The 25,954-nt window shown below is 40.5% G+C and overlaps 1 protein-coding gene across 4 annotated transcripts in view; it reads right to left on the bottom strand.

The window, feature by feature from the left end:
• Window positions 1-25,954, bottom strand: part of utrn (utrophin) — a 194,525-nt gene that overhangs the window by 15,804 nt on the left and 152,767 nt on the right. For 3 of the 4 annotated variants that reach the window (XM_059527222.1, XM_059527225.1, XM_059527224.1), the window contains 5 exons: window positions 24,429-24,540; window positions 17,345-17,481; window positions 6,891-6,929; window positions 6,548-6,613; window positions 4,784-4,849 (listed from right to left, as the gene is read on the bottom strand). In XM_059527222.1, the coding sequence (XP_059383205.1) occupies window positions 4,784-4,849; window positions 6,548-6,613; window positions 6,891-6,929; window positions 17,345-17,481; window positions 24,429-24,540 (420 nt within the window). The remainder of the gene's footprint in view (window positions 1-4,783; window positions 4,850-6,547; window positions 6,614-6,890; window positions 6,930-17,344; window positions 17,482-24,428; window positions 24,541-25,954) is intronic. The other variant, XM_059527223.1, reaches the window with a different exon arrangement.

The following is a 25,954-nucleotide window of genomic DNA, read 5'->3' as shown; positions in this document are numbered from 1 at the left end:
AATGAGATTATTTTAACACCACTTTACAAACCCTCAGCAAACAGAAACACAGCACCAAAGTTACAAATGCTTTGTTTCTGTCCTGGTAAAACTGACCATCATCTTACAATCTTCTTTAACGTCAGCGCTGCCATACTGATGCAACAGTGTGCAACCACACACACACGTGCGCGCTCTCCGCGGTAAATGCTCTGCGACATCTCCAGGTAGTGTTTGAGGAAGAACAGGACATTTGCTCACTAGAAGTCAGAACGTTCCTCATCGGCTTTGAACAATAATCTCTCTCATTAAATGACCGTGTGTGTGTGGGCTGGTTTACTTAACTACACTTTAGGTTCAAATTGTCTACAGATTAGAGCTTAAAGGGATACTCCACCCAAAATGAAAATTTTGTCAGCCGCACCACAAGGATGCGCTGTTTCTATGTGTTGTATGTATTTATGCATTGATTTGAAAGAAAACAGTGCATCCTTGTGGTGCGGCTGACACAGAAGAGCGTAGGCAGTTTGAGTGATGTGGAGAGACACAGAGGAGACGGTTGACAAAGGAATTGTTGAAAAAAGTTGTTATTTTTGTTTTATTTGTGTACTAAAAGTATTCTCGTCACTTTATAACGTTATGGTTGAACCACTGATGGCAGCTGAACGATTCTGACAACATCTTTCATACTTTTATGGACCTTGACAGTGTAACTTATTTGGCAGTCTACGGGACAGTCTCAAGCCTCCCGGTTTTCATCCACAAGCTTTTACGGGTTTGGAGCAACATGGGGGTAGGTGATTAATGACAAAATTTTCATTTTGGGGTGGAGTAAACGTTTAATCTGACAAAATGTTTCTTAGGTAACAATGAGACTAAAATAAATGCATGCATATGATATATCGATATCATACTGGATACTTGCTGAAAATATGTTTCCAAAATTTCAGTGCATTACTACTTTTGCATTTAGATTTAATTCTAACACACAAGTTGAATCTTTAAAAGCTTAAATAATAATAATAATAATAATAATAATAATTTGATATAATAATGCCTTTAGAAAATCTCAAAATTAAAATATAATTTTTAGGGGTTTAACGATTCACTTGTTTTCTCGATGCATCGATTACAAACCCTGTCGATTCATATGCATCGATCTTGAAACATGATTTTTGAATCGTGAATCGCCGATCTTGGACAGCAATCGATTCAAAATGCTAAGAATCGGATGAATCGCGATTTCTATAGCGATTCAATGCTTTCAAAATGTATACACATTAATACTACACACACATGGAGACCTTGAAGAGTGTTCGTGAATCCTCTCACCTGTCCTTCACACGCTCCACTGTTTACCGCCTGAGACTGTCACAGGATTGCGCTCGCGCTCCGTTCGTCTGACGCAATGGCTCAGTTTGTCAATGGCTCTCTGCATCTTACCGACGGAGTTACCGGAGCCGTCGACAGCTGTATTTATTGCATGGACGGAACAGAAATGTAAGTGTCTAAATCATACGCACAGTTCCACTGAATGATAAATGTTTTTAAACAATGCGGATGAACCGAATATACGAAGGAAACTTTTAAAATTAACCACAGCATTTACAAACGACCTGGAAACAAGAGCGCGAGATTATCTGATAATCAGATGCATGAAAGTAGCGTTAGTTTCATTAGCAAACAGACATCTGGCACGTTTTCTCTCAGAATCATTCGCGGATGGAGAGGAAAAGTTAAATAGAGATGAAGACGTTTTCACACTGAAAGAGAAGCGATCTCGCTCTCATAGACGTGCCAGGCTATATCTGCAGCTAAACTAAATAAAAGCAGAATGAACTGATGAAACTAAAAAAACCCCACAAACAATTTATGAATGATGCAGTGCTAATTGATAATATAACTATAATAACTATAAAGTATATTTTCTACCTTATTCTGTGAAGAAAATTTAAATAATTGCTAATTAAATGTAGCCTAGTATATAAAACAATCATAAAATTGCCATTAGGAAAAAAATATATATTACAAATGATTGATTATTGTCCAGCAGTGTGTTTGATTTATTACAGCTAATTAAAAGTAATTAAAAAAGAAGATAATTCCTTGTAAAAAAAAAAAAATAATAATTATTATTATTATTATTATTATTATTATGATATAGGCTACATACATAAAATGATTGTATTTGACATTTCTGTCACTTCTGAAATTATGGCTACGCCCCTGGTGTGACAAAATCTTAGCTTATACATAATACTCTTTAAGCTCTTTTTTAAAAACTTGGCTTACATACATTTTTACGTATGCAATGTCGCATCATTAAACTAGCATTTAACAATGGTCAAAAGGTTTTTTTTTTTTCTAACCTATGGTTCTCTAACCATAAATGCTACTGTAATTTGCCCCCTGACTAAGCATTTAAATAATTTAGTAGAAGCATTTAAATAATCCCGTGAATGCACTTAAAGAATGCAGAATCGAATCGTTATAATCGAATCGAATTTAATTGTGAATCGAATCGAATTGAATCGTTCTAAATTTGCAAAAATCGTTCTTGAATCGAATCGAAAACCTATGAATCGTAATCGAATCGAATCGCTGCCTTGCCAAAGATTCACAGCCCTAATAATTTTCATTCTGTACATTAAAATGACATGATTCCTAAAGGCATTAATTTTTAAGATTTTTTTAAATAACTTTTTTTGGTTTTGTTTACTAACTATACATTTTTTTTTTATCATTTACCGGTTTATCAACATAACTTAAACATAATTATGGCACAAATCTTAAATGTCATCTCATGCAGACAGAGCTGTTATTGTTTTGTACTATTACAATTGTTTTGTGTGTGTGTGTGTGTGTGGTCATTCGCTCGGGTTCAGAGCTGCATTCTATTCATATTGCTGGTAATAAGCTTGTATTCCAGCAGTCTTCTGAAGAGATGGACTGAACCCCTGCATAGATCCAGCACATGACACTGAATGACTGTGTGTGTTTGTATCTGCTACTGGAGAATCCTCTCAGTGCTGCCCTCCGTCCATCTCTTTCTATTCATTCCTTTCATTTCTGATATCAGCAGAGAAATGAAACGTCAGAGTAACTGCTCCAAACCTTAAAGGGCTCAGATGACGGAAAACAAAAATTTTCTTTGCACCTTTTCTGAAACAGAGCTCAAGACACACTCAAATACTCACTCATTCAACTCAGAACTTCCCAATGTTCCTCCAAGATCATGTGCTAATAATAAATTGCAAAAATGTCTCATTCAGAAATCACAATCTTTGTGAGATCGTTTTCACATATATATATATATATATATATGCAATAAACCTTGACTTAAATGCTTTAAATAGTTTGTTTAGTGTAAACTGGCTGCTCTCTCTCAGTTCAAGAGTTTGAATAAGAGTCCGTTTCATACTCATCTTTCCCTAACACACTCCATCTCTCTATATCTCTTTGTCTTTCTTTGATTCTCTCTAGGTCAGCACTGAGGCTTGAATGATCTGATTTAGACTCTACCAGCACCAAAGCAAATAACAAACATGGAAGGATTTATATGTCTCTTTACTGGTCAGTCAGACTGAAGGAGACAGTTGCTGAATTTACAAAATTCAAACCCTAGGAATAGCTTAGCAACCACACATTGCCAGCTTAGGCAGTTACCCAGTATGTGCTTGCAACTGTTGTCTATCAATTTATCTACCTTTTACTTTCAAATTCAAGCTTGCAAATCATTTTCAACATTCATTAAAGGTTTTGTCAATTTACTTACATGTGCCTATTTTTTATTTTAAATTAATAACCCAGTCAGACTTAATTTAAATGTATAATAAATTATTTTAATAAATAAAATGAAAATATTTACGATTAAATGTAACTTAAAAAAAAAATAAAATAAATTATTAATTTTGACTAGTGCTGTCAAGCGATTAATCGCATCCAAAATAAAGGTTTTTGTTTACATAATATATGGGTGTATATTTATTATGTATATATAAATACCTACACGTGCATGTATATATTTAAGAAAATGTTGTATATTATTATATTTATATGTATACTGTATATAAACAAACTATAAGACCATAAATATATAAATGTATATACACGTAAATATTTCTAAATATATACTGTATGTGTGTGTATTTATATATACATAATAAATACACGTACATATTCACACACACACACACACACACACACACACACACACACACACACACACACACACACACACACAGAGACACACACACAGAGACACACACACACACACACACACACACACACACACACAGAGACACACACAGAGACACACACACATATAAAAAAAACTTATTTTTGGATGCAAATAATCATGATTAATCATTCGACAGCTATAAATTTGACAATTCTTATGCTTCTCCGAATATACTGTATTAACTTTGAAGGTGCTCAAAAATAAAACTTTCTCTAATGTCTTAAAGCGATAATTCACCCAAAATTAAAATTATGTCACCCTCAAATTCTCTGTTGAGCAAAAAAGATTACTTCTGAAGAATGTTCGTAACAATTTTTGGTAGCAATTGGCTTCAATATTATTGAAAAGAAAATACCATTGAAGTCAATAGCTACAGTCAAGTTTTGGTTACCAATATTCTTAAAAATATCTTGTTTTGTGTAAATGATGACAGAATTTTTGGGGGTGAACTATCCCTTTAAGCTAATTCACTAGAATTTCACCAATGTATTCAGTTCAAGAATAGCCTCTAAATGGAAAAAACCTACATTTCCAGTAAAGACAGTAAAGAGTTTAGAGACTCACATGCTTCCAGTGGCTGAGCTGCTGTCAGTGGGCAGAGAGCCATTTGAGCGCTCCATCTGTGCCAACCTGAATGGACAGGGACCCAGATCAATATGTCACTATCACACTGTTCATAAGCATTAAAAGAATGCAGCATATGGATTTGAGTACCTCTGAGGCACTACTATGACTGATCATGTTTATTCATGTGTTGTTGTGATGAATGAGAGCATAAAACTATAAAAATGTCAATTCAAAGTATGGCCATGCCGGTCAGACATCACCAATCGAAGCTCAATACTGAATAACTCTGCATCATAGATACTGCTAGTGTAAGGAGCTTTACTTTCTCTCTCTTACACACATACACTCAGGACTGAAGACTCGTCCCAGTGGATTACCGTCTCACAGAGCTCCCATAATGGGATGGAGGCTTCAGTCGTAGTTTATATTCACAATCCTATAATAACCGCCTGTGTGTGCGATAGTGACATTGAGAGAAACTAGCTGACGATGAAAATCCATTTTCGAGTATTTACGGGTAGAAGGTCAGCGCTGGAGGCAGTTGATACATTTGTGCATGCATAGTGTTTTTTTTTTTTTTTTTTTTGAGCAAGTGTAAATCGAATTGATATGCGCCTAATATACAGTATGTGGCAGCAGATTAAATTGGCTTTGGCATAGAGTCAGAGGTCTAAGAGAGCATGTGTACATTTATACTGCTCATCTGTCACTGCTCTCATTTGTGTGCATTAATGACATTAATGATTGTTAATGACAGTATTTAATTACTTTATCAATTAAAAAAAAAAATAATATATATATATATAAAGATTGATGCATGTAGACTTGTGTAAAATGACAAGAGATAAAACAACAGACACAAGTCAATACAATGCAATACAGTGGATTTCGGTGTCTAGCAGTCATGATTTAATTAGCGATTTCTGTATTGCATTAGTTTTGATTATTTCTCACGGACATTTAATAATTTTTTACTTTTTATAGTGTGAGCCCTTTTTGGTGCATTTTCCCTGTTAAAGAAAACCTGCTTAATAATTATGCATTTTCCAGTATTTGAGTTTGAGGCATTTTTTTTTTTTACTTCCAGCCCTTGTCAACAAATATTTATCACTAACAAAAGATTAAATACAAAATTAATAGTAGTTATTAAGATTGATGTGGTTTGGATTTGGTAAAATTTGCTTGGAAAAAAATATATCAATTTGCATAATAATAATAATAATAATAATAATAATGCATGCACTGTGTATACACGTTCACACACTCTTATTTATTTATTACTGAATATCATGTGATGTCTTTGAATTACCTTTATACTTTAGGGTTAGGGTTACCTGAGCCTAACTTTTCATTCTTTATAAGGTGACATATTTACGCATTAAATGCACTTTCTATTGTAATAACAGTGAATGACGCATAATTACAAGCAACTAACCCTAAACCAAACCTTAATTCTATAATAACTGCACGTAGTTAAATAATATTACATAGTACTTAGTGTTCTCTTAAGAACTATTCATTAAAGTAAACCTTATTTTTAGGAGTGTAATTACATTGTAACAACATCTCCTTAAAATAAAGTGTAACCACAAATTGCAACCATTTTTCCTCCAAGCAATACAGATGCATGCAATTAATTTGATCAGTCCTTTGATGTTTATGTGATTGACAGCCCTAGTTTTTACTAGTCACTCATCTCTATGCTATTTCTTAAATGACATCAGTGTAGTTTGCGTCCTGTAAGTCGGCAGTGAGATATACCTGCTGGCGTATTGCCCTATCCGTGAGTGTGTGTCGTCATGAGAGAGTTCTGGCGATGGAGAAAGCCTGAAAACAAACACATGCATAAACAAAGGCACACTCCAAAATAATCAACAACAAACACAACTCTAAACATGAAATGTGTCTGATGATCTACAGTGAAGGCCTAGTGTTATTAGGATGGATGAACTGAGGAAGAAGGTTAGAGGAAAAAAACAAAACTAGAGTTGGGGGGTGGGGGGTGCAGGTGGATCTGTCATTCAAAGCATGCATTGATGTAGCGGCATGCTGTGCTGAGGAAGACGAAGAGGAGGAGGACTGAGGGTTGACTGTTGATACTCACTCGTACTGCTCCGGACACATGCTGATGAGTGTGACTGGACTGCAAGAGGGAGAAAGAAAAACAAATCGAAAGGGGAAAGGAGGGGAAGTGGGGGGAGGGGAGGGTGGAATAGATTTTTTTAGGGTCAGCGGTCACACAATGTGGAGGTCAGATCAACACACAAGGATGTGGAGGTGTTCTGGCTGACAGACTCATCCAGTACTGTAGGGGGCAGTGCAGAATACTGAGAAATACTGGTTCTCTTACGAGAGCTCTCTCGTACTGCGTCTTAGCTAAGACGCTACGGGAAAAGTCTCTTTTCACAAAATACTGAAGCAAAAAATTATCCTTAATTTTGTATTTTTGTAAAGCGCATTTGCAGCAGTACACAGCCATAGGCGAGACGGCTCGCTCGCTCATTGGCTTGTTCTGCGGCAACTGCACAGCCTATCGAGCGCAGGCTGATGCAACATCAGACCAATAAGGGCGCTTCGCGCCCTTCTTGCCACTTCCCGCCGAAACGGGTGTGGCCCAACCTATAAAAGGAGCTCGAAAAGGCTGACTCACCTGATTTTTCATTTCTTCAGCGAAGCTCACGCATCGCTGGATCACGAGGAAGCAAGCGCCGTCTGGAAGAGCATATCAGCAGGACGAGCCATCCTGAAGCCGCTGGCACCGCCGCCTTCCACTGCCGTTCCTGCTGCGCTATCCGGCGCCCATATCCTTTATAATCCTTGTTCTGTGATATTCTGTGTGTGTGTTCGCCCTGCGACGCACATTCACAAAAGAGCTGCGTCTTTTTAAAGATGCCTTCGTGCGGCTCGTGCAGAACCCCGCTCAGCGAAGGAGATCGTCATGTCATCTGCTTCTCCTGTCTGGGTGAAGACCATGCAGCGCTCGCGCTCGCTGATGGCGGATGTCCTCATTGCGAGTTGATGCCTATGGTGACTCTGAGGACTCGCCTGGCATCCTTCTCGAAGCCTGCATCATCCGCTGCGCCGCAGCGCCGTAAGAAGCGCCGCTCGCAGCGCCTACCAGAACCGCCTCCAGCTCGGCCGAACTCGCCGGTTCCCTCCGCTTCGCCGGTCTCCCCTGCATCGCTTCCCGATGCTCAGCGTCCGCTGCTTGCCGACGCGTCATCGGAGGAAGTGGATCTCAGGCCCGCGTCGGAGGAAGAAGACACGTGCTCTCTGCTTGCTTCGGGCAGTGAGGGTTGGGCGAGCTCCGTGGCGAAGGCTTGGGACGCTCCATTCTCGGCGAGAATCCGCTCATCTGTTTCGTCAGCATTCTCCACACTGGACGGTGCTAAGAACAGAGGCTACCTGTCACTTCCGCCGGTGGAACAGGCTATAGCAGCGCACCTTTGCCCGCCCTCTGCTGGACGGCGGACTAAGGCGGCGTTGCCATCCAAAGCCTGCCGCATGACGTCATCGCTGCTCGCACGGATATTCTCTGCTGCTGGGCAGGCTGCGTCTGTGTTACACACCATGGCGACGCTACAGATTTTCCAGGGCGATCTTCTCCGCAAGCTGGATGAGATGGGACCTGAAGCGATCTGTCTCGCGGATCTGAGGAGTGCTTCGGATCTCTCCCTCCGCGCTACTAAGTCCGCTGCACAGGCCATGGGACGGGTTATGGCTTCCGCTACGGTGGCTGAGAGGCATTTGTGGCTGACGCTTTCTGACATCAAGGAGTCTGAGCGCGCTGCGTTTCTTGACGCTCCGCTAACTCCTGCCGGCCTCTTTGGATCTTCCGTCAACGAGTTTGTGGAGAGATTCGCCGAGGACCAGAAAGCTTCACAGGCGTTCAAGCACTTCTTGCCGAAGCGCTCCAGTTCTGCAGCTAGCCGCTCTAGACCGGCCCCACAGAGCTCTCAGTCACGCCCACCGCCTCCTGCTGCGCCATCACGACAGCGTCAGCAACGCAGCTCGGGACCCCGTTCTCGCTCTTCGAGCCGTCGCCCCGCGCCGCGGGAGCCGCGGCAGAGGATTGCGGTGAAGCCAGAAGCCCCGAAAGCATCCTAGCACTGCTGGGAAAGCGCCGGTGTTCGAGTTCCGCTGCGGCCGAGCTCTCACCCAAGCGCGCCGCTGTTGCAGTTCCAAGAGTTGCGACTGCCTCAGTGTCTTCTGCAATGCGCAAGCCTGCACGAGTGCCCGCTTGCCTGCACACAAAAGCCGTTATCACGGCTACCCAGATGTTTCACAAAAACAGTGTTTTTTCTGGTGTTCCGGCCATGGCCGATGGTGCTATAAATGTTGTGACGATGCCCACTCCTCAGTGCCCATCTCCACATGTAAGCACAGCCCTACACACAGGGCCTGCGCTCATAATGTCGACTCAAGTCGGTCGCGCACACTACATAGTAAACGTGCCCACCCCTCAGTGCCCACAATTACTATGTCACACGCGTCATGTGGTTTCTGTAAAAACGAAACCCGTGCACGCTCGTCCGGCCACGGCCGATGGTGCTTTAAATGCAGTGACGATGCCCACTACCCAGTGCCCATCCCCGCATGTAAGCACAGCCCTGCACACAGGGCTGGCGCACATAAGATCGACACAGATCGGTCGAGCGGGGCTTCTGTAAAAACGAGGCCCTTGCACGTACATTCTGCACAGGCAGACGGCGAGTTGGAAGTGGTAAAAGTGCACACATGCAGCCCACGGTTACTCGCAGATATATTGAGTCCCACGGGACCCGCTCAGCCTCCGTCCAGTCGGTTAAGCGCCGGAACGGGGTCGAGGATGAGCGATCTGCCCGCTGTGATCAGCGCGCTCCCCGCCTCAGATGCGCAGCACACTCGAGCGCCGCCGTTGCCCAGTCAACAGAGCGCGTGTCACATCCAGCCCTTAGCCATTCATGCAGATGCATGGTCAGCGCTTCCAGGGGTTTCGGATTGGGTGCTAGGCATTATAAAGAGAGGCTACTCGCTACAGTTTTCTCGACGCCCACCGCGCTTCTCAGCGCGCGTCGAAACTACGGTCAAAACAGAAGTAGCACACATACTTTGGGCCGAAATATCAAAACTGTTGAACAAAGGGGCTGTAGAGCCTGTGTCTCAAACTCAAAGCGAGGGGGGGCTGTACAGCAGATACTTTCTGGTGCCCAAGAGAGACGGGGGTCTCAGGCCCATACTGGATCTAAGACAGCTGAACAAGGCATTGATGAAACGCAGTTTCAAAATGCTCACGACCAGGAAGCTCCTCGCGCAGATTCGCGGAGGGGACTGGTTCATGTCAATAGATCTGAAGGATGCGTATTTTCAAATACAGATCGATCGCGTCAAACCACAGGCGGTTTTTGAGATTCGCCTTCGAGGGCCAGGCATACCAGTTTGCAGTCCTGCCATTCGGCTTGTCCGTAGCTCCTCGTACGTTTACGAGGTGCATGGATGCAGCGCTCGCTCCTCTCAGACTCAGAGGCATACGAGTGCTGAATTATTTGGACGACTGGCTGGTTCTGGCCCAATCACGAGCGGAGCTCGTGGACCACAGGGCCGTTTTACTCGATCACCTCGAGAAGCTCGGCCTCAGTGTCAATTGGGCGAAGAGTTCGCTGAACCCCAGTCAGACGATCCTGTTTCTCGGTATAGTTCTGAACTCGTGTTCCATGACGGCGTGACTGTCACCACAGCGCACGATGGGCATTCAGCGCGCAGCGAGTTCTTTCCGCTGCGGCGCGACTGTGTCGCTCAAACACTGTCAAAAGATGCTGGGTCTCATGGCCTCAGCATCTCCGGTTCTGCGGCTGGGCCTGCTCCGCATGCGCCCCCTGCAGTTCTGGCTGAAGGCTCGGGTGCCGCGCAGAGCGTGGGCGTCTGGCCGGCTGCATTTCAAGGTCGATCAGAGCTGTGTTGCGGCTCTAGCACCTTGGACAGCGAACGGCTGGTACCGATCAGGTGTAAGCCTGGGGACTTCCCCGAGTGTGAAAATGGTGTCGACAGACGCCTCCACTTCAGGATGGGGAGCGCTGCTCGAAGGCAGACCATCCTTTGGCCTATGGTCAGAACGGGAAAAGCTCCATCATATCAACTGCCTGGAAATGCTGGCAGTGGAGAACGCGCTGACGCGCTTTTGTCCCCATATCAAGGATCACCACGTCGTAGTCCGTTCGGACAACATGTCCGTGGTGTCCTACATAAATCGCCAGGGCGGTCTCGGGTCCCGAAACCTGTACAGGCTGACGGAACGCCTCCTGATTTGGGCTCAACGCAACGTGCGCTCGCTGAGAGCAGTGCATGTGCCTGGACTGCAGAATCTGGGTCCAGACAGGCTGTCCAGAGGCAATGTCCCTACGGGCGAATGGTCTCTACACCCGCAAACAGTTCGGCTGTTGTGGGAGAGATTTGGCATGGCGGAGGTGGACCTCTTTGCGTCCCACGAAAACGCTCACTGCCCCGCATTCTTTTCCAAGAACGAAAGCGCGCTGTCACGGAAATGGCCGTGCTGCCCGCTTTATGCATTCCCTCCCGTCTCCCTCCTTCCGCAGGTGATAGAACGGGTGAGAGAAACGAGATGTTCAATACTGCTTGTGGCACCTCTTTGGAAGAACCAACCATGGTTCCCAGATTTGATGCAATTAGCAGATGTCGCCCCATGGCCGGTACCGTTGAGGAGAGATCTCCTCTCGCAGGCCAGGGGCTCGATTTGGCACCCTCAACCGGAGTTGTGGTCCCTCCATGTATGGGCACTCAACGGTTACCCGCTGATCTCGCAGTGGGAGTGCTAAATACCATCACTCAGGCTAGAGCTCCGTCGACACGACGTCTGTATGCCTCGAAGTGGTCGGTGTTCTCCAGCTGGTGCACAGCTCGAGGTTATTCACCCCTTAGTTGTGAGGTGACGGAGGTCCTCTCCTTCCTACAGGAGCTGTTGGATAAGGGCAGAGCCCCATCCACGCTCAAAGTTTATGTGGCGGCCATCGCGGCGTTTTCTGAAACGGCGTCCGGTCAGTCAATAGGAAGGAACGATTTAGTCATCCGGTTCCTCAGAGGAGCTAGGAGGCTGAATCCTCCCAGACCTCCGTCAGTCCATATGTGGGACCTCGCGGCGGTTTTGGAGGCCTTGAAGGGTCCCCCTTTTGAGCCTATCCAATCGGTTAGCCTTCAGCATCTGTCGTTCAAGACAGTATTCTTGTTGGCTCTCGCTTCTGTGAAGCGTGTGGGTGATTTGCATGCGCTCTCGGTGAGCCAGTCGTGCTTGGAGTTTGGGCCCAATGACTCAAGGGTCATACTCAAACCTAGGCACGGTTATGTGCCGAAATCCCTCAACACACCGTTTCGGGCTCAGGTTATTGCCCTGTCTGCCCTGCCGGTGTCAGGGGAGGATGGAGACTCGAGTCTTCTTTGCCCTGTCAGGGTTTTAAGAGCTTATGTGTCTCGCTCTGCTGCCTTTCGGCAGACGGAGCAGCTATTTGTCTCGTTCGGTGGACGTTCCAAAGGAATGGCTGTTTCGAGACAGACTCTATCCAGATGGATAGTTGACGCCATAGCGTTAGCTTACGCTTCCAGGGGCCTTTCTGTGCCCGTTGGGCGTCAGAGCACACTCCACAAGAGGCGTCGCCTCGTCGTGGGCGTGGTCTACTGGGATCTCCTTGCAGGATATATGTATGGCGGCGGGTTGGGCCTCGCCGTCTACATTTATCAGGTTCTATAACCTGGAGGTTCCCGCCTTGCAAGCAAGGCTGCTGTCGGTATAGAAGAATCAGGGCCCTGAGGGGAATTCTGAATTCATGAGCGCTATGCGCTGCCGACTGTTATATGGCCAGTATTGCGTAAGACCCGCATTGCCACATTGGTTAGGCCTTGCCTCGGCTGTGTGATGTCATATTGCCGCATCTACGGATGCTGCTAGATATGGGACGGAGGGCTTTCCCCCTTTTCTGTCCCGGACTCTCTGTGAGTCCCTCAGGTGACTGTGCACTGTAAATCCTGGGCGTTTCTTCAGGTTTATCGGTGTGTGATCCCTGCGCGCACGGCGTTTTACATCGGGTTCCCGTAGCGTCTTAGCTAAGACGCAGTACGAGAGAGCTCTCGTAAGAGAACGTACTCGGTTACTAAACGTAACCTCGGTTCTCTCTAGAAGAGCGAACGAGTACTGCGTTCTCTGCCGTGTGTACGATTCACTCTGGTTCGCTTCGGCGATGAAATAAATCAGGTGAGTCAGCCTTTTCAAGCTCCTTTTATAGGTTGGGCCACACCCGTTTCGGCGGGAAGTGGCAAGAAGGGCGCGAAGCATCAGCCTGCGCTCGATAGGCTGTGCAGTTGCCGCAGAACAAGCCAATGAGCGAGGGAGCCGTCTCGCCTATGGCTGTGTACTGCTGCAAATGCGCTTTACAAAAATACAAAATTAAGGATAATTTTTTGCTTCAGTATTTCGTGAAAAGAGACTTTTCCCGTAGCGTCTTAGCTAAGACGCAGTACTCGTTCGCTCTTCTAGAGAGAACCGAGGTTACGTTTAGTAACAGAGTACGATTTATTGAATGATTGACAAATTATCACCAAAGTGTAATGACATTTCGCCATTATTTACTGACAGTCATGTCATACTAAATCTGAATGACAATTTCTTCTGTGAAAAAAAAAAAAATATTTCAAAGAATGCTCAAGCTGCTCTTCTCCACACACTGACCCTCAAAATGAAAAAGGTTTTCCTTTGTGGGTTTTTTTTTTTATTTTTTAATAGACAACAACATTGTAAAAAAAAATTCCCATTCACACGCATTCACAAAAATGACTTGTATTATGCATGCCAGGCCACGAGTTGGCGATATCACATTATAAAGAAAAACTACGCTCATCCATAATAAGCATGCACATTTTCATAAATTTTAAGACGATAACAGTATTGCTTTATTTTTCAATAGTCAGTGTTATCAGACCCCCAAAACACTGCGTCATGTAAATGTTTTCATTGTTTGGAAAAGAGCAGCATGAACATTCTGCTAAAAGCCTAGTTTTGACTTCTACATAAAAAAGGTCATGTGGGTTTACAATAACATGAGGTTGAGTAAACATTGGATTTTCATTTTTGGGTGAACTAACTTGAGCATGTTATTTGCATTCCTTTTGCACACACAGAGAGCAACATTCGGCCTCAAAACTACGCGGATCAGATCTCCAAACCAATCTTTAATCTTTCATTTATTTTTATTCCATTTCAGTGTCTTTTCAAGTGAAAACTTGCTGTTAATCGCATATAGCGCAAAGCTCGAAAGATCAAACGCACTGCGCCGACTCTACAGGGACAATTTTAATCTGCTGGAGAAAAGTCTCTTGGAGATGATGAAGTGTCATCTTTTTCTTTTTTAAGAAAACCATATAGCAGATGAGACGATAATTGCAAGCTGGGATATTAAAGGTTAGATCGGTTCATGTTTGTCTTTTTTGCAGAAGCAGGGGCATTCCCATCTGTCACATTGCAGGACTGAGGCATTTTAGTCTTTCTCACAACTGATGTAGCATCAGAGGTTGATGTGGAGACGAGAGGTCTAGGATGAGACCCTCAGATGACAGACAATGACTTGCCATGACTTTCATTTTATGTAGGAAGGTCAGCAAAAGCAGGGAAAGAGTTTTTCTTTTTAATAAGGTTTAAAAGTTGTTTGAAAGAGCAAAAGTCAAGATGAAATGGCTTTCAGAGCTCATTCAACTTCTGTAATTAATTTTCTATGGAATGAATAATGTGCACTGATAAGAGATGGTGATTCACAGATTCGCATTCATGCATCGCCATAAAAGTTAATGGTGCAATGCATCGATTTAAAAAAGTGTGCATCGAATATACAAGTTGGCATTTGTATCACAATGCATCATTTTTAACATATTTGCACTGGTAAAAAAAAAAATTATTTATAATTATTAGCAGATGCATTATAATTTTATTATTTCGAAATTGGGGCATTTCGCATTGGCCTCAGTTATGGAGATGCACATCCCTAGCGCTGATAATTTGTTTGACCACCGAAGTGTATTAAGAACATAAAAGAGTGTCTATTACCATTTCATGTTGACTCTCAGTTCGGCTGAAGAGGGAGAAATATGAGCATGTCAAAGACAAAACGCTCCAGTTATCTGGGCTGTTTAAAGGCTGGTTTGGTGTATCTCAATGTACAGAGTGCTGGACTCAAAGTAATGAGGGATTCTGTAAATTAGTGCTGACAGAGTCAACAAACACGGGCTCGCTAATACAAATCGCTCAATATCCCCTGGTGCTTCAGAATTTCAAGAAAACCAAACACTTTCGCTTTTGGAAAGCGCTCTAAATATATTTCAAGCACGGTCATCACTCTTTGTTAAATCTGACATGTGGCGATGGAGTTTTTTCATGCTTGTGTACATCGGTTCAGAAACCTGAAAATCAAACGTTACATAAAACGTTCTGCTATCACCGATGCTCAGATCGTCTGAACGTCACGCTAACGTGGAGCGACAGGAAGCCTGTGCAGCATGAGCAGTCATTTCAGATTTATAATCGGCACCAACTGAAGAAATGGGTCATCTGCAGTTCCCTGTCATAGCAGAAGCTTCTTCACAAATTCACAAAATGGTGCCACTGGAAAACCAGAAGTGCCTTAATCAACGGTAGTATGGAGATAAGGCTGAAGTGGGAACTGCATAACTCTTTATTTTCTTGAACTGGCCACACTTGGGCGGCATTTTGAGACATCATACAGTAGGCACGTTCCCAACACGAAGGTACAAGACAGGCTGCATAATCACGCTGCCTTCCAAGATGCCTTCTTTTGTTCAAATTCTAAGCCGGCATCGCATTTATCTTTAGTGGAATATGCATTCTGACAAATTCGGTGGAAAAAAACCATACAATATGGCAGGTAAAATGAGAGAAATGTTGATTATGGGCCATATTTTTCACATTCCAGGGTTCTGAGCAGCAGAAGTAATCATAGTAGGGTAAATGTCTATAGCAACTGCAAAATAAAAAAATCTTAATGCTGTCACATAAATATAGTGAAAAATAAAATAAGTATAGTGTTTTTTTTTTTTTTTTTTAAACATATTAAAAAATTGCTGGATTTACAATTTAGTGTGGAAATGCCTCACAGTAGAAAGGGGTCCAAAAGGGTCTATTAAATGTAATTATTAAAATCTAATACTTGCTGTTTGCTGATTTTATAGATATTATACTTTAGCATTCTGCTAAACTATGCCACAAACTTGAATTTGTTGAGTTTGTTCAACTGAAAGTGAGAGATGTGAGACATATCTTTGTTCATAGCCTTCAAATAATCACTTAAGAGGTTCTACTTGAGTTAAGATACTGACTTAAAAGAACAGTTCACCCCCCCCCCCCCCCTCCCAAAAGAAATGTGTCAATTTACTAATCCTCATGTCATTCCAAACCCTTTTCTTTCTTATGCTGAACATAAAATAAGTTATTTTGAATGTTGCTAATCAAATGGTTGATGGTCCCCATAGTATTTCTACTACGGAAGTCAATGGGGACCAACAATTGTTTGGTTCTTCAAAATATAAATGAAGACAAAATGTTCATTTTTGGTATTCTTTTCTATTTGGTATAACTATTCCTGGTGCAGTTTACATTTCTTTCTGCTCAGTGAATTCCTGTCATTCCAATAGGAGTTTTGCATAAGGGTGGAGAAGATGCCTACGCAAATTCCGTGCATCATACATCACTACACTACTGAAACAGACAATGGAACTTTTTTTGCACACAATCTGACACACCTTTAGAAATTCAGCAGTAAAAAGCAAGACAAAACCTTCTAGGATTTGGAAGAGATCACATCCAGCTGGAATCTAGAGTAGACAGCAGATCATCTAGTTTGAGTGTTTAGAAAAGCTATTTCACACAGCAGCACAGGCCTCAATGTAGGATATATTTCAGGATATATCACCATTTCTGTACAGACAGAAAATCAACACTGTGAAGCGAGACGTGTTGACATGATAACATCTGAACAGCAGCTCTGAGCAGACACAGCCTATATTCAAGGTGTCTGAGGATTGATTACTAATGTGGCGGATCATTCAATTCAAGATGGAATTTCAAACCCAATGAGTGCAAACCAACAGAAATCAAAAGGCCAGCTGTCATCACTGTTGAACCAAGTTCAATGATTTCTTACAGGACTCCATACTCCATACTTTAGCAAACACTTGACATACAGTGCAACTACTTAGAACATCGCAAATAATGAATATCAGCATCTCAGTTTTTCATAGTACAGTGTGTTAGCCTTGGCATTCGATCCTGTCTTTTTCTCATATTTCAGGGCTTCTAGTCAGAAAAGAAGTCAGTCTCCATTCTTCACACTTCTCAACAGCTCATCAAACCTTGCAATGTGAATAAGCTCATTGTGTGAAGGCTGTAAAAGCTCTCCGGGTGAAGACAGATAATAATTGGAGGCGGAAGAAAGCCAAAGCCTGCGGAGAGTCCAATTCAAACAACTGCAAAACACAGAGAATGATTTTCTTTTCTTTCAAGACGCTTACGTTTCCATGTTGTCTCCTTCGAGGACCGTCTGGACGGGCAGGTATCCCAGGCGAGGGTGCTTGGTGAAATACTTCTTTGAGCGGAACTTGTTTTTTAAGACTTTGGTAAAATCTCGCATGTCTTCTCCTGAGGTGGTCTGAAAATGAGAGAGGCACACAGATGATGAATGAGCAAGTGGATTTACTTTATTAACAATTGTTCAAAGTAACTTTAATATAATTAAGGCTGAATCACCAGTGGTTTGAACCTCCAGTATTAAACTTTGCTGTGTAGGCGTTGGCACAACATATTTATGGGTTGCACTCTGAATCTTTTCTTTACCAGTTGTTTAAAGTTATTTTTCCTCTCATCAAAATTAAATCCAACCAAATTTACAATAACATCTAAAAGTTTTAGGGTAAGAGTTTTCTTAACAAGGCTGCATTTATTTGATGTAAAAACAGTAATATTGTGAAATATTATTACAATTTAAAATACGTTTTCTATGTGAATATGTTAAAATATATATATTTTTTTTGTTTGACCCCAAACTTTTTAACAGCAACATACATCTACTGACAAACAGATGCATGTCCTGGTATTATAAGAATGAAAACCTAGTGTTGTTTCTATTTTCACCTAACAGAAAAGTTATTGTCTTAGAGACTCATAAAGATCAGAATATCACAAAGACTTGGCAATGAAATCTGCCAACTACTTAGAAACCATCCCAGAACACCCTAGCAACCACATACAATAGCAAAGCCTTCCAAAAGGTACAGCTCATATTTGCTCTGATTAGGTGACATTCAAACACACACTTGCATCCTTACTTCACTAGCAAATGGGAATTGCGGCTGAAGGATCTTTACATAGTATCTCTGACCTGAAAACACAAGTTTCCACTCCTTTATATTTAGAAGGGCATAAAATCAGCAGCAGAGGTGTTAGCAGACACAAGCAGTATGCTCAGTATACTGTATGTGTTTTAGGTCAGTTTGAGTCAAATGCAGTATAATGAGAGCACACAGAGCTCATTAGCTTCTTTCTCTCAAGCACACAGATCCAGCACTGATCTGTCCATTCACACTCATCTCATTCTCCATTTATCTACTGAGCTGAGCAAGGGGTTTCAGTTCAGGATTCCTCTTCCTAATCTGCACATATTCACCAACCAAATCATATTTCTTCTGGAGACTGGGAAATCCAATCGAGAAACAAGGATGTGACAGCCCATGCATTACAGAGGGATTTTGTCTCTCCAGTTCGGTCTGCTAAGCTCTCAAATCAAACCAAAGTCAGACAGAACTTAGAAACTTCAGATCAGCATGGAGGAAGAACGATAGAAAATCATTTTAATTGCAACAACCAATTACTTAATCAATGCTTAATTTTAGCCTTTTGTATGAGAAATACCAGCCTACCAGCGACTTACAGTGCATTCAGGCTATCAATTTTTACCTATCATGTGTTCCCAGGGAATCAAACCTCCAACCTTGCGCTTGAAGGTTTTTTTTTTTTTTTGCCAGTAAATCCAATTAAAAATATGAGTGTGGAGAAATATAGTTTGTTGCCATAACTGTACAAAAGCATACAAAAGAAACAGCTTTTGATCAGCAGTTACTGCAGACTGAGATTCCCATGCAGATTATAAACATTATATGATTAGCAGCAACCAGCATTAAGTTGCAATATTGCCACCTGGTGTGTTGGAGGGTTACTGGCATTAGAGTTATTTATTTATTTATACAGTATGTGTAGTATATCAATATTATTTTTTTTTAATAGAATGGTTTTCATAAATAATGATATATTGCAACAAATATACAAGTCTTGTATGGTGCAGTTATGGTGTTTTGTTTTAGCTTGATACCCCAAAACTACATACTTTCAACTGGCCTCACTGAGTAAACATGAGCAATCAGAATCTTGTTCTCAAAACTGCTTGTATTAATTGGGTTTTCACCATTGAATAAGAAAAAAAAAATCCAATATAACAATATAATAAAGACCAATATAACAAAGCAAGTCAATGTTAATAAATTGTGTTTTTCCATGTTTGGGTGAAGCTTTCCTTTTAAAAAGTGCTGAAGTTCCAGCTGAAAGCACGAGTTGAACACAGCACATTACTCATTTACTCTGACACTGGGCTAAAGAAACTCTGTATCCCACAACTAATAAAAACCATATCACAACAACAAAAAGCAATATCACCACAATGAAAAAGCAATAATGGCGTAACAGCCCAACCGAGGGCCACAAAATCACATTCTGTTCAATATTGATCTTCTGTTCTCCGAATGCTGATGACAGTATTTGCTGTTGAATCGGAGTTAAATTTGTTTTATTCTTATATGTGCGTGTGTTTCTATAGTGTGGTATCTAAGATACATCAGTTTGAAAGGAAATGAAAGGCACTGTCTTCCTGTCAAGATGGTGCGCGGACATTTTACAACTGCTGGTGGTCTGTGTGCTAGAGGACTGACAGGAGTGATGAATTCAGGAGTAAAGCTGCCCTGCTGAACGCCAAATTAAAAAAAAAAAAAAAGAGCGAACCAATGACTGAAAAGAGATGGAGAAACAAGAGTTTACATCCAAACAAAAAACAGTTTCTAGCTCAGCACTGTCAACACAATATTATTATAAAACTGTAAGTTCTGGTCTGATAATTTAATAGGCCGAGCGTTGTTGTCTGTGTACTCGAATGTTTCACTGTAGCACTTTTCTCAACTAGAATTACAATTCTATAGCTTACAACATTGTTGAAACAAAGAGAGCTGGCTGTATTGTGTTGAAAATGTCACTCGATATTAACAACTTCTTTATAGAACCGCTGTTCTGTGATCGATATTCTGGGCCCAGTAGTATTTTATGTATTACTTCATAGAACGGCATCTTAAACTTATTACAGAACCGATCCACATGGAGTACCCTGGGGTTAAATGCTTTGTTCAAAGTCACAATAGTGGCTCAGCCATTTCTGTAATGTTTGAATATGTGCATATCCCATTTCAAGCTTTAGGAAGGACATAGTTTGTTTTACAGGGGTGGGAATCTTTTGACACCTCATGATTTGATTAAAACTGATTCTTAGGATGATGATTCAATTCAAAATTGAGGTAGTAAGAAAAAATACAGAATTTGAATAATCAAATATAAAACGAAAAAGATGCATTGTCTTCAATTTATGAATAAACTATAAAATAATTCTAAATAAAGATAGAAACATGATTGAGTCAAAAGTACTGAGTGATTGTCCCTCTTTTTTTCCACACATAGCTAAATAAGGTTTTCAGAAGACTTATAGACCACTTTTATGATGCTTCATTGATTCATTGATTAAAACTGAACTAAAATGCTCAGACATTTTGTCGAGTAAAACTTGACTAAACAGAAAATCAGGACAAGGTTGACCAATTAAGATAAAATATATATTTGAGTGGCAATGGGTGCTAAAAATTCATTTTACATGCGCAATTAATTTTACATTTACAAACTGATTTGGATTGTCACATTTATATAGACTTTCAATTGGCTCAGGGTGCATCTTTACATCCCTAGGTTTGAATCTACAAACTTTTGTTGAACCACTTTACTACACCACACAAAAAAAAAAATATTTTATCTGAAGCTGAACCATCTACTGGCACTCTGCCATCTTTATGAATAATGAAAGGCAACATTTCTTTGCTTAAGTGTCAGTTAAAATAGTTATAATTTGTATCATTATTAAGTCTAACTTCACTGAATTTGCAGTCAAAGAGAGCAAAATAAATTAGTTTACCTTTTGTCACGCTGATGAATGACAGTGACAGCTTTTCAATTTCACGCTCTGAAACTGAACTGTTGAATTGAACACCTTAAATTTCAGGTTTCACAGAGCTTGTGTTGTAGAGGTGGGAGGAAATCCTGCCGGTGACGCTAATAGATCAAGGCCCTCTGAGTTTTAACTACTCTCCATCTGGCCTGCAGCGCTGGAGGAGAAACTAACCTTATTGCAATATTGCTTATTGCAATATTGTTAGCTCAGCTAATTAGCCACAAGCTAATATCAAACCCTATAGCTGAAATCAACTGAGTCCAATCCTCAGTGTGTTTCACGTGAGAAGTTGCCACCTACCGAGCCTACAAATCATGTTTGATAGGGTTCCCATTAAGTTACGGAAACGTTATTTCTGAATTTGAGTTTTGTTTTATACAAATGTTAGCAAAAACTTTAAGGGAACGCTCCGTTGAAATTATTATGGGAATGTTACTTCTGAATGTTTGCTTTAAACTTTCTGAAGTAGTAAAACGGCCCTATGATTTCCACAATGCTGAAAACACAGAAGGAATTACGAAACTCTTAAAAACTTAATTTACTGTATAACATGGAATATCATGCAATTTGTCAATTTTTGAATGAAAATGATATCAAAATGCAATATGGACTAGTGTCTGTGAATATTAAGCCACAAAATTACTATTTACTGTATATATGAATTCTGCATGTTTCTGTGTGAATAATTGGCACAGATGCACAGTTCGGTTTACTATACACAGTGTTTTCAGCACTAAATGATGACAAATACATTAACATAACCTTTAGAACTGCTCTGAAAGTCACTTTATAAACATCTTGCCATTTCTTTTGAGAAAAAAACAACAACATCATCATATCATTTAAAAAAAAAGAAACTTAAAGGTTTTCAAAGGAATCCATCAAAATAAAGGTTTGGATTAACTTGAAGAAACTGTGACAGAAATAAATACTACTACTAATAAAAATTACTATTAAAACAATATATTTTAAGGAATACCTTAAATGGTAATGGTACCTTTACCTTTAAAAAAGAATCAAACATATCATAGGGCCCTACAGTGAGAAGTAATAGTGCCTTTTGCACTGCATTAGTTCCAGAACTAAATGTACAGTACTAAAGTACTTTTACGTCAACTATTTCCCAGCAGGGCTCTGAACCGGTTCAAGGAACGAAGATGAAAACCGGAAACAAACAAAATTTTGACAGGAACAGAACCAGAAACAGAAACAAAATCAATTTTTATAGTTCCGAACAGAATCGAAAATTTGAAATGGCCATTAACCGGTTAATAACGTTATTTCATCGTTCCATTTAATATTTGAAATTTGCTGTCAATGAATCATGAATTCCAGAAGTACGGCATTCAAATGTGAAAAAAGCGAGTGAAATGTCCTCTCAGCTGTGTCTTGCTTAAACCAATCAGCTTTGGTATGACCATCTCGCTGACACAACATCATTTTGCTTTATTAAAGCCTGTGCATTAACGAAATAAAACAGAGTTAAAGAAACAAATAAAAAGTTAGACTGCTCCGTTGTACAACATGTTGCGTTTAGAGTGACCGCGCCTCACTGTGCTGATAAAGCTGATTTGAAGGATGATGTTTTATGTAGACAAAAGTACAAACACTATATAATAAATAATCCAGCATCCAGATACGTCTGAAACATGGAAACATTTGGATTCGTGCCGGATGAGAGATGCAGGTATCAGCTTCATCTTAAATTAATTTGTTTTTGGATTAACTTTTTTTGTTTTCGAGAGAAACTAATAGCTGTTTTTATAATGTTTGTAAACATTTTGCTTTACACAACAGGCATTTTAGCCTTCATTATTTCGTAAAGCAATAGGGCTAATAAAATGCAATGCCGCGAGTTTTTTTTACTTTCAAAATGCAATCTTTCATCCTTGTGTGTTTTTTTTCCCGTTTTTTTACAATGCAGCAAATATTGTTAAATATCTTAAAAAAAAAAAAAAAGAAACCTTTGATGTCTTTAAAGTGTTGATAGATTTTTTTTTTTAGTAGCCTACATTTGGCCAAAATCTAGAAAAGATGACTAACCACAGCGGATTATTGACTAACGTTAGAGCTCTATTTTTTCTTTTTGAGTAAATAAAACGCTGTACTTTATTATTATTACATAACTATTATTGTAGGGAGTGAAATTTAAGGTTAAAATTAATGTTCTATAACTTTAAATAAGATAGAAAGGTAATATCACGAGAACAGACACCCGCGATTAGAATCACGGCAGAGAATAGTCTGCGCGCAGTTATGAGAGGTGTAGAGAGAAAGAGAGAGAGAGAGAGAGAGAGAGAGAGAGAGAGAGAGAGATGACGCACAATGTGCAATCAGATGTGGCTAATTCCTAATGTTCACCTCTTCATGTTTAGTAAATCAAGTGTTACGATCTGCCGAGCTCCCTGTCGGGGTCCTCCTTCCAACAAAGCCAACGAGCTAGCGCACAGTAAGAACTGTAAAGCCTGCATATAGAAACGACGCGCCTTACATTATTATTACGCTAATTATAGACACATAATATTGTTTTACAAAAATAACGTTATTAACCAGTATTTTTTCCACCCGAACCGGTTTCGGAACGGTAATAATTCAGAGGAACGCAGGAACAGAAACGTTAAAATATCGATTCTGCTCGGAGTGAACCGATTGAATTTTCTTTTAGATTTCAAGCCCTGTTTCCCAGTACCATTTAAAGGGTTGCATTCGCACCGACAGTGTGAACTAGGATGTGACGTAAGCCGGTTGACAATGACGTAATTTGTGCATGACGTTCAACAGTGTTAAGAACAGGAGGATGACTTTTTAAATCATGGGAGGGTGAGGGCGTTCTCGAAAGCATCTGGCCAATCAATTACATCACAGGTAGTACCAGTTGTGCTGGTTATACCCTGCTCTGGGCTAGGAGCTAATTTGGTTTTCTCGAAAAAAGCAGTCTGGTACTAAAATCGCACCCAGTTACAGCGGTGCAAAAACGCCCAACAATGGGTATTTCAACAATTAGTTCTAGTACTATGTATAGGTTCCCGTGGTACGTAAGGTCCTTTAGTTACACCGTTTTATTTCAGATAGGTTGCTGTCTTGAAAGGTAGCTGCCTTTGTAGGTAGTAGACACAAAGGCATCTCAGGTTTTGAAACAGAGCCAGAGCTCTATGACCACTATAATACCCATTCATGCAAATTGTCTCTTTTTATGAGCTCCAATTTGCGAGCTTCATTACACATGACTTGATTTGATGGGTAGAGAGAGATTGTAGGCAGACGTTCAGGTTCTGCTAACTCACCGGTGTGCAGTACTCCACCATGGGGTAGTTGAGTTTATGACCCTTTGCTGTGCGACCAGAGAAGAAACAACTCTGGCAAACGTCATAGTTGAAGTGCTTCAAACTGCGATATCTGCAAAGAGAGAAAGAAAACTGCCAATTAGCATGATAGGATTTTACTGTATGGAAAAGCAGCATGAACTTTTTTTCACAACTGATTCTTTTCGGTTTTACAGAGGAAAAAACTGACAGAATTCTTTGGATTGATTTTACCCATTAACGCAAAAGCAGCCATTCTGTAGTTTTGTCAAACAATTATCCACTTGTTACTGTTATTGTTTGAAATTGAAACTGTCAGTCCTCTTAAGAAGACTCATTCACTCCAGTCACGTCACACTCGATTGAATAACATCATTACCACACAGTTTAGAAGTGGTTTTATTTCCCAGATTTCTTCATATAAATGTAAATCGAGTGTGGACTAAGACTGCACACTGTGTGTTGTTTGTTTCTGGTTTCTTCTGGTCTCTCCAGGAAATGCAAATTCAATAGAATATAATTCCTCCAGTGTTCAATATTTCCACTGCGCTGCTGCATAAATGATATGACAGTAAAAAGCTCCTTTTCTCTCTTGTGTGGCCCATCTGAAAGCACAATATAACACGAGGCCCCTGCTGAGAATGACTAAATATCATGCCATCAAGAGCTTTTATATTAGTTTCTGAGAGCTGCAGATAAAACGAATATCTGATCTAAAATCCAATTTGATGAAGTTAGAAGATATTGAAAAATAAAACAATAAGTCTTGAGACTTTGCATGTTAAAGTGATTTTATTGCCAGTAATGGGTGTCCTAAGGCATATATTAAAACATTAACATTAACATATGTATATATATATATTTCTTGTCAACTTATCTAATCTGTTACAAGCTAATCTGTTATCACTCAGAAGTGTCCACTGAATAATTTCTGTCGTTTATGATTAGTCCCACAATGTTCTGGAAGGTTCCAAAAAATATTACAGAATATCACAGAATGTTATAGAAACTTCTAGAATCTTCCCATATTTGCAAAAGCCAAAAAAATAAATAAATAGAAACATTAGTACAAAAATGATCTGTACTAAACCAGCGGTAAAATTGTTCTGACCTAAACATTTTCCAAAATATTGATGCTACATGAAAATAAATAGTAAAATTATAAATAGCAATGTAATTATTTATGCAATTAGACATTTATGTCTCTTATGGTGTTGTTGCTGCCTTTTGGTTTTACTTTATTTTAGGGCTGAAACATGTTCAACGCTGTTCTTTTTTAAGATGTAACCTCATGTATTAATTTGACATATCCAATCTCTCATCAACACCAAACATGCCAATTTGCTCAGAAACATGGTTTATGTGTAACATGTGACAGCATGGCATTAAAATTATTTTTTTCAAATAAATTGTGCATAAATAGGCTTAAAAATACTTTTACTGAAACAGGTTAGTAGCAAAAAGGTCTTTACCTTGGAACAATAAGGGGCCCTTTTTTATATATATAA

Source organism: Carassius carassius, chromosome 37 (assembly GCF_963082965.1).
Source record: "Carassius carassius chromosome 37, fCarCar2.1, whole genome shotgun sequence".
Lineage (NCBI taxonomy): Eukaryota > Metazoa > Chordata > Actinopteri > Cypriniformes > Cyprinidae > Carassius > Carassius carassius.
The sequence above is the reverse complement of the archived record's forward strand: the minus strand, read 5'-3'. Positions and strand labels throughout refer to the sequence as shown.